Source organism: Alexandromys fortis, unplaced genomic scaffold, assembly GCF_014885135.2.
Source record: "Alexandromys fortis isolate MF-2015 unplaced genomic scaffold, M_Fortis_MF-2015_v1.1 scaffold_113, whole genome shotgun sequence".
NCBI classification, from domain to species: domain Eukaryota; kingdom Metazoa; phylum Chordata; class Mammalia; order Rodentia; family Cricetidae; genus Alexandromys; species Alexandromys fortis.
The window spans coordinates 115522-125715 of NW_026067988.1; the positions used below are offsets into that span (position 1 = coordinate 115522).

The 10194-nt window shown below is 36.6% G+C and overlaps 1 protein-coding gene across 1 annotated transcript; it reads right to left on the reverse strand.

Annotated features, from left to right (window-relative positions):
- Nucleotides 1-508: 508 nt before the first annotated feature.
- LOC126511996 (60S ribosomal protein L7-like) lies at nucleotides 509-1415 on the reverse strand. Its single transcript, XM_050159520.1, has one exon. The coding sequence runs from the start codon at nucleotides 1394-1396 to the stop codon at nucleotides 584-586; it is 813 nt and encodes a 270-aa protein (XP_050015477.1). The 5' UTR covers nucleotides 1397-1415; the 3' UTR covers nucleotides 509-583.
- Nucleotides 1416-10194: the final 8779 nt, after the last annotated feature.

A 10194-nucleotide genomic window follows, 5' to 3' on the forward strand; every position in this document is an offset into this window, starting at 1 on the left:
CTCACATATAACAAGTTTACACAATTTATAGCTATTGATGCAAATGTCATATTAGTAAATGTGGAAATGATACAGAAATATTTTTGGAATACACAAAATTATTATGTGGTAATTTTTTTCTTCAACTATGGATTCATAGAAGTCTATATTCAATTCAATTACTAATATTAGAAATCTGAAACTTTAATATAAACACTATGAAAAACTGTAAGTAAAATTTGCAAACAGCATTTTCTAATATACAAAACATTTGTTAATAAGGGCAATCCATAAATTCTTATGGAAGAAATGTTTTTAAATACTCCTGATACTGCCTGTGGCCAGGAGGCAATCACATTTTATGGCTTATAAGTATCCCTAGAAGCTTAGATATGGTTTTTATAACACTCCCTCAAGCACTTTCCCTGATTTTTTTTTTAAATTGAAATGAAAAATAGAACCTGAAAACTCTGACACCCAGGAATTGAGTCATTACTGTTGGAAACTTTTTTATCTGTTTTGGCAAATATTTTTTTTTTTTCAGTTTGCCAAGCTGCGACTGTTTATTAACTGACCAGATTACAAAAATACCACGGGCAACACCTTAGTTCATCCGTCTAATAAGCCTGTTTATCTGGTCTTCCCTGTTGCCAGCATCTCCACCTTCCACAAAATGAGTTGTCTTTTTCTCCATTCCACCTCGTGGAGAAGAAAATTTGAAGGGCCACAGGAAGTTATTCGCTTCCTTGAAGCGTTTTCCAACTGTATAGATTTCATGAATTAGATCCTCCATGCAGATGATGCCATATTTACCGAGAGACCGAGCAATCAAGGAATTATCTGTCAAGGCAATTCTCTTCTTATGAATTTTGCCATAGCCGCGTTTGTAGATAAGCTCATTTACTGACTTCAGATTGGGGTACCCCCATGCAATGTATGGTTCCACAATCCTCAGCATGTTGATTGAAGCCTTGTTGAGCTTAACGAAGGTGCCGTTGAAGATCTGCCGCACACGAAGAAGCTGCAACACCTTGCGCACCTTTGGGCTTACACCATTGATACCTCGGATTCTGATGACGAACGCCAGCTTCGGTTCAGCGGGCACGTAGAAGTTCCCAGCTTTCCTTGCCATCCTGGCCATGCGAATCTCCGTCCGGTACATCTGCCTGTACTCCTTGTGATAGTACTTTGCCTTCTCATAAATGAGCTTCCTCTGGGCCCTTCTAAGCGACTTCAGGGCAATCTTCTTCCGAAGGCGCTTCACCTTCAACTCTGCGAAATTTCTTCGCTTTTTCTTCAGGGTTTCTGGCACAGCAGGAACCTTCTTCTTCTTCAGGGTTCCTGGCGCTGCAGGAACCTTTTTCTTCTGGGTTCCCGGTGCGACAGGAACCTTTTTCTTCTCCGGCACAGCCTCCATGGTTCCAGGCAGAAAAAAAAAAGAGGAAATAGTGGTTGTTTTTTTAACTGGATTCAGAAGGAGAAGCTCCCAGGGAGGACAACCTCCAACTCTGGTATTTTCTTTGGCTTGCTGCATTCACTTGGCCAAAAGTTTAGCATGTTCTGCTGCTTCCTCCTTGTTCTTTGGTCCTGGGCTGCTTACCCTCTTTGTTTAAGGGTTTTCTGACCACATATAATGGGCATCATCTGTAGAGAGAGTGGAGAACTTTCCAATTCTGCTCGCTCTTGTGGGCCCCAACTGCTGAGGCAGAGTGGCACCTGCCAGTCCAGGACTTTCTCTCCTTTTGTTTTTCCCACAATAACCAAATTGAGAACACTCAGGTTGGCATCCACAATACATTCCCTAACAGATTCACACTTCTCTCTCGCTCTCTTTGGTCTAGAACGAGGGTGCCCCTTATTCACCAGCACTTTGCAGAGGGTCAAGACACCTTGCTTCATGGAAAACCTTGTATCTGGACCACATAACCCTTCCACTCTTCACCCAGAGCACCAGCAGCTACTTCTTCTCATGGGCAGTATGACACTTGTGGGATTGTCCCCTTCAAGGAGTTCCTGGCAGCTGGCGGCTGGAAAGAAACATTCATCTTCATCTTGATGCAGCTGATGCCCCAGAGATCCCATGAAAAATAACTGAATTTTATTTTATTTTTGGTCAATTGATTTTCTTAGCACATTTTATTCTATTTATCTTAATTTTTATGTAACTTATTTTAAAATTATTTTTATTTTGTGTGTATGAAGTGTCATGCCTATTGCCTATGGAAGCAAAAATAAGGCATTGGATTCCCAGAAACTGGAGTTACAGATGGTTGTGAGCTGCAAACCCAAGTCCTCCAAATCCAAGTTAAGAGCAGAAAGTGCTCTTAACTGCTGAGCCATCTCTCCAGCCACAAATAGGCTATGTTTTGAAGTGAGCATGATGTCACTGACTTGAGATGACATCTTTATCATATACTGAATTCTGTATATATTTTGCCTTTGGACATTTTCTTTGGGCCAGTGATCTAGCAGTTCATGTGTACCCGTTGAAATCTGTGGTATAGTTTTCTAACCTGCTATCCCCTGTCCTGCTAGCTCTCCTTTCAACAATGCCCTTGGTTTACTTGCTCATATTTTCATGTGAATGCCTTGCACGGGGGAACGTGTGTTTCAGCCTGTGCTTTGCTGCCAGCTCTGTCACAACCTAAGATGGCTATGATCAGGGATGCAAGAAGCTGTGGTTTGCAGAGGGAAATGCTCTGGCTCATGCCAATGTGACNCTTTCTCCACAACCTCTCCAGCAAAGGCTATCATTGGTGTTTTTGATTTTAGCCATTCTGACAGGTGTAAGATGATATCTCAAAGTTGTTTTGATTTGCATTTCCCTGATTGCTAAGTGTTTTGGCAAATATTAATTTACATATGCTATTAAATTTAGTTTTCCACAATTTGACAAACAACCTATATGTGACCCATAAACTTTTTATGAAGTTTTCAAGACATAATTTATTTTACCACTTCTTCCCAAATGTTCTGTTTTCTCTACTTTAGTGGTAAGAAAATTTAAAAATAAATTTTAATATTCAAGTTTTAATTGACCTGTCAACAAATTTTACATTGATTCAAATTAGGGTTTCTTGTTTCACAGTGCTGTGTGTCAATGTTGACAACTTAAATGTACACATGAAAGAATGCAGCCCTGGGATGAGCCCTTTTAATCATACTGAGGTAGTTGTGCTTCAGAATCCTGTAGGGACAAATGATTTTATTGGAAAGACATTGGCTTTCTTTATATTTTCAGGCAGAATGAACAGCAACACATATAGTATCAAATAAGCAAACATGAAGCAAAAACCATGCTATCTCCAGTTTCAGGGGGAATCATTTGAACATTGTAACAATGCACTACCACAGACATGATCATTCCTTATTATTTTGTGGGTTGTTAGTTTCTTCCTGTTTCATACTAAAATAGGTGTTTTCCTTATCTATTAATAATTGCTCACCTAATGCTTTCCAACTCGAACAAATTACTTCCAATATTCACTGTAACCATGTGACAAAATTCTGTGATTTAACAGTGGTAAAACTTAAAAAAAAATTGGAAAACATCTTAAAGGACATTGTTTGTGTTTTATAGTATAGATTTGTCAAACGTTTTCTCTTTTTCTATCCCATACAGAAAGGAAGTGAAATAACTAGGAACTTATGCTACCTCCAAAGCTAACCTAGGTTACAGGAGATATACTGATGAACTCAGAACAGAGAGAAAATACAGTCTAGATTGTGCAGAACCTTCACTTGAAATACTATCACAGATATGTTCTTTTCATTTGGAAACTGTTTTCCTTACTTCATATTACCTCATATGTTTTTAAATATTTTTTTTCAAGATACCAAAAGAGTTTTTGAGAGTTATAAGAGTTTTTGTGAAATTTCCATTCTTTGTCTTGTCTGTTAAAATAATTCTTTGTTTATAGTCTCCACATAGAATTAAGAAGCGACAGCATTTCAAGAAGGTTTATAACATGCATATTTTTTCACATCAGATGTTATAGGTTTCAAATAGTAGTCAACACATATTTGTTAAATCAAAAAGTCCCAGAACAGTAAAGTCTTGTTATGTTTGATTTCCTAAGTGGTATGCAGTCAAAGAAATTGAAGAACACTGTCTATACTGCAGTTATAAGTAGAATGTGCAATACTGACATCTTGACAAAACTACCAAACCTCACATTTAAAACTTTAATCATTATTATCATGAGAAAGATCTTCTATTATTAGAGTTTCCATGACTTTTTAATAGCATGACTTACAGTTATCAGACTGACTAAATATTTGTTAGAAAATTCATGTGTGAAAGTTTAAAGTAAAACTTATTTTATTCCATAAAAAGGAATTAATAGAAACTCCTGAAAGAAAACATATTTACCATATTATTAAAACAATTTTTGAGAGGCAAAAGCAGATTACCCTGTTCAAAAGATTAATATCTGGGTCTTTGATTTGATTCCATTGGTCAACCTGTTTGTTTTTATGCCAATATCAAGCTGTTTTCATTACTGCAACTCTATAATAGAGCTTGAGGTCAGGGATGGTGATGCCTCCAGAGTTTGTTTGTTGTCCAGGATTGTTTTGGCTATTCTGTTTTGTGTTTGTTTGTTGTTTTTCCATATGAAGTTGGTTGTTGAATGTTGGTGACAGTTTTATGGCTTGATGAACTATGGGGCCACTGGCCAAAGAAATAGAATTTATCCCTACTGCTTTTACTGGCTTTTGGGGAACAAGCATATGACCAAAATAGTCCTTCTGAAAGTGGTTTACAGTTGCATGGCTGGATTAGACTGAGGGGCTACTGGCAGTGGCACCAAGATTTATACTTACTGCATATACTGGCTTTTTTGGGAACCTATTCTCTTTGGATGGATACCTTGCTCAGCCTAGATATAGTAGGGAGGGGCTTGGTCTCTCACCAAAGTAATGTGCCTTACCCTCTCTGAGGAACAGATGGAAGGTGCGGTGGGTGGGGGGAAAGGTGTAGGGAAAAAGGGACGGAGTGGGAACTGAGATTGGTATATAAACTGAAAAATGAGAGTTTGTATTCTTTTTAAAATAAATAAAATTTAAAACAAACAAAAACAATGTGGCTCTATGGAGATTCCAAGTCTAGTTCCAGTACAGTATTTTTTAAAGGTCTGCCAATAGTGACCTACTTCCAAGAGCTATCCCCCCATCCTAATAACACCATATTATTCAAACAGCACCAAAACCTAGAATTCCAGACTGGGGATATGCAGACATTTTTAATTTAACAGGAAACCTCATGGAGGATGATGGTGTAGACTGATTACTTCAGTAGTTGTATAAAATTATCCCTGTCGTTAATGTATAGCAGATTATTTTTGCTCTCTGTAAAGTCAATTAGTCAACATATATGAGTAATCCAACTATTATGCATATCCAGGATTAAATTTTTGAGACAAATTATGCTGTTAAGGCCTTTTATTTGAGCATTAGCTGAAGTTTATTTTGATAGCACGTACATAATCAGCTTCATCTATTAGATTCTTTAATAAAAAGAGCTACAATGTAGGTCAACAGACCATTAAGCTACTTTAATTGGCTCTTGTACTGATAAATATTGATTCAGATGAAGGTACAAATTTACTTTAGAAAACATAAAAACGGAAAGAAGGGATAATAGCATCTGATGTTCATTCTACTCTTATCAATTGGTTGATAGGCAGAGGGATTTCAATCCTTCCAAGTCCACAGTAGATGGACAGCATGGTCTGCTTTAATAGCTACTCAGTATCCAAATCTTGACCTCTTTGCTCATATTCTCATTCCTCCCACTTTTCAGTTGGACATGAGAGCTCAGTCCAGTGCTCCAATGTGGTCTCTGCCTGTTTCCATCAGTTGCTGGATGAAGGTTCTATGGTGATATTTAAGATATGCATCAGTCTGACTACAGGGCAAGGCCATTTTAGGCACCCTCTCCTCTATTGCTTAGGGTCTTAGCTGGGGTCATCCTTGTGCATACCTGGGAATTTCTCTATAGCCAGGTTTCTGGCTAACCCCATAATGACTCCCTGAAAGCATTTCTGTAACCTGAGCAAAACCATATATAGAGACACATATACACATGCAAATAAATAACAAATATTTTTAATTACAAAAAGAAATGAAGGACTGCTGTGCACCCTGGCCCTCGTCTGAGCTCTATGCACTAGAACCCAGTTTGCGAGCTTTGTGCAAGGGGCTGGAGGTTGACAAACACAAGCAGAGACAGACTGACACACAGACCTTCCAACACTGGTACCAAGAGCCCTTTTTAATAGCACCATGGAGGCTTAAATACCCTTCAGTCAATGACCAACGGGTGAAAATCCCATCCTCTGATCCTCTAGGCAAAACACAGCTTTTTGTAACTTCCATTAGAAGGCTCTAGACAGGGAAGAGCTAAAGGCCAGGACTCAATAGTCCCAACAAAGGACCATTTGTTTAGCAAGTAAGTTGGTAAAAGATTCTAAGTTTGTTGATTAGAATTGCAACTATTGTTACCCAGTGATAATTTTTTCACTTTATGATGGTTTTAGGACTATATATGCCAGATCTTGAATTCATTCTTTTCCTGATCTTGTTATGAGAGGCCTGCTACTCACTGTAAAGTAGGGTGTATATATACAGTGAACGATGTTGCCAGTATTTCAAGGATATGGACATTGAGTAAGTTGCAGGCTACATCAAACTCTCTATTGTGAAAATCAGAAGTATGAAGTACCAAAGTCATAAAACAAGCTTTGCTTAAGTTGGTTGTGCTCGGCTGTGGGTTAATATATTTCTTCTCTACAGGTTTAAGACAGTAAGCTACATCCTGCAGGTTAGGTGTATTGAAGTCACAACTCACTTATATTTGTTGCTTATAATAAGTTTATTGTAACAAAGGCCCATTTTTAGTAATTCATCATCAGCATAAACTTTAAAATAAATATAAGTAAAGCTTCAGAAAAAGTCACATGTAACTAGATACATAATCTTTCCTTTGTACTTGACCTTGATTCTACAATGTGTATTGTGTGTATGTGTGTGTGTGTGTGTGTGTGCAAGAGAGAGAGAGAGAGAGAGAGAGAGAGAGAGAGAGAGAGAGAGAGAGAGCTAACCAAACATGAATGTGTACATGCAGCTGATATACACATGACGATATGAGGACCAGATTATTTCAGGTCCTTTTGTCTATTACTCATTATCTTTTGGAATTGAGGAGTGCATCTGATTGAACAATACACTTAAAGCACTAGTTAATGTTCTTGTTTCCATTGAGCTCTCTATATCTACTTACTTTTGTCCACCAATGATGGCAATGAAGGTACGAGCAGTCTCATAAAGCTTTGCATATGGATGGTGGGGATTCACTTCCAGGTCTTCCTGCCTGTAAACATGAGAACCATTCTTATACACTGAGTTGCCTTCCTTGCTCCGGAAACCCATTGTTTGGTTTATCACATAGTGCTGACTTGTTCGGAATGCACAGAAATCTGCCTACCACTGCCTCCAATGTATGGTGATTAAAGTTGTATACCACCATACATAGCTACCAGCCTTATTGATTTTAAGGGTATGTCTTTTGATCATTCATGGCCAACAAAAAAAGTGAGTTGAATATACATACCAGACACTAGAAGATTTTTATAGGAATACTTTACTAGTTTGTATTCTCAATGCCTATAAAAGTAAATTTATTTTGAACAAAATATTCTATTCCGAGTATCTTTTTTTGTTGGTTGATCTTGTTTTTCAACTTGACTACATGCAGAATCACCTAGAACTCAGACTCCGGAGGACATCTGTGAGGAAGCATCTTTAATCAGATTATCTGAAGTTGGAATATGGCCCTAGAACTAGGTTCCATCTTCTTGTGGCCGCTCATATAAGACATGGAAGAAGAAAACTGTTTTTGCCCGCTTAGTCTCATCCTCACTAGATTTCGCATCTATTCTTTCATCGTAAAAATACTTTACTTGAATTATAAGTAACCACATCAGATCCATTGTAGAATACATGCTAGCATATCTCCAGGAATTATCCAGGACAGCATCACCAAAATATGACCACTGAACATTCATCAACCAATGAACTGAACAACTACTAGACTCTGCCTTTCCATCATGAGATTTTATATATATATATATGTATATATATACACATACATATATATGTATATATATCATATATCACTGTTTTCCTTTATAGAGCCTTAACTAAAATATTTGCCTAATAGAGAACTCCCTATTTGAATTAAATATAATCATTACAAATTATTCTATATAATACCATAACTTAACAGTATCTAAATAATATTTTCTGCAACTCACTCCCCCCATAAAAATATAAGCAACCAACCAAACTAAAAACAATATAAAAAAAGCCACAAAAGTATAACAATGCAATTCCACTCAGGTTTTATAATATTAGAGTAAGCCTAGAAGGCTGAAAACCATTAAGGCTAATTAATATGTGATAGATGCCAATTGTTACAAAAGATAAGTCATTGTTTAATAGCTTTTATAATGTTGTATATCAGTCCTATGAGAAAATGCTACCATAGAATATAAGTTTCTCCAATTAAAAGAAAATAAAAGTGTATTGAATTCAAGCTTTGATATGTTTCAGGAAAGCAATATTGCCTAATGTGGAAGCTAAATCACAGTAGAGAAATTAAAGACAACAGCCTAAGCAATGTATGATTAGCAAAAATTATATTAGAGTTCTAGAAATTGACTACATGCACTCAATACTGTTTAAGGTGTACCATTTAAGGAAAAGACTTTTTTTTCTTAATCGTTAGAAGTATATGACATCTAGTGTATTTCTCACTAGTAATGTTATGCACAAATATCAGTGTTTAATATGTGATGTAGGTAAAACAAATATTGTTTAGATTGCTTAATTCTGCATTTCAAAATAGAACAATTTTTCAAACAATATTCTTTGAATTATAACCTCAAACACTTCCATTCATAAAAATAATATAAAAGAGTTGTGTTCCATAAATGTAGCATGTCTTTAGCTTTTAGTATCTATCTGAAGGACATTGGCTTGATATTTTTGAGATATGTTTACTTCTTTTGTTTTCAAGGTTAAATGCAAAAAGATTAGCCATAATACCTGTGGCTTATAATATGAAATTAAATGGGCTGGTTCCGTGAAGAAGAGGAGTTAGAGAATGGCAAAGAGTTGGTGGTATGAGTAGAAGATTATATTTTCATGTCACAGGATGCTGATCTCATAGTGACTTCAGCAATGATGACATACCTGACATGAAAAAACTTCTTGCTGAAAGGAAGATCATAAACCAAAGTGAGGAACTGCCACTCAATTTGAAGGAAAGCACAGCACGGTGGGGCATTTCATAATAAGTGTGTGAGAGTGCCTATGTGAAGTGCTGAGAGCAAGAGATGACCTATTTTGTGTGATAATCTAAACAAAATTCAGATGCTATCTGGGTTTCCCATCAGCCATATCCTATAGATGGTAAACACATTTATTGTTATCTCTGGATAGAATATTGAATAACAGATAAGAGGTCATTTGTTCAGGGATTAGTTTCCTGAGTGATTGTATTGAAGGTGATTGTACCTTGAAGGACAAAGACTGTCTTAGGTTGTCTTTAAGTTACTAGGAGAATATGAGAGTGGATTGTGAGACAGCACCCCCTCCCACATCTCTCATGCTTGTCAAATTTATAATTTTTTGTTTGTTGTTTTTTTTTCTGGTACACAATTTTGTCACTCAGTTCTATTATTCATCATGATTATTAATTACAATGGAACAAAAACAGCGACACAGATGGGATGCCCTTTGTATATCTAAAACCATGAGCTAAGAAACTTTTATCTCTAATTTACATTCATCAAGATTGTGCTCTATAATTAAAAAGACAAAAAGATAGACTTTAGTAAATCCTGCTTCTGATTTGAGAGGAGGTAATATTTCCTTATGTTTGTTCTGTTTTCCTATGTGCACTCCCATTATGCTTGGTGCTACCATCACCAAAATAGAGGCTAAATCAGGGTAATGATTTTCAAATCCTAAACAAATCCTAAACAAAAAGAAAAAGTTCATTTTCTTTTGCTACAGATATGTCATTATAGTATACAGGAAACTGATTATACCTTAGCCCTCTCTGTTGACAAATACCTGAGTTTCTTTAACCCAGATGTAGGTGCTCTGAAAGGATGTGCACAATATTTATCTAGATTAATAAGGATCCTT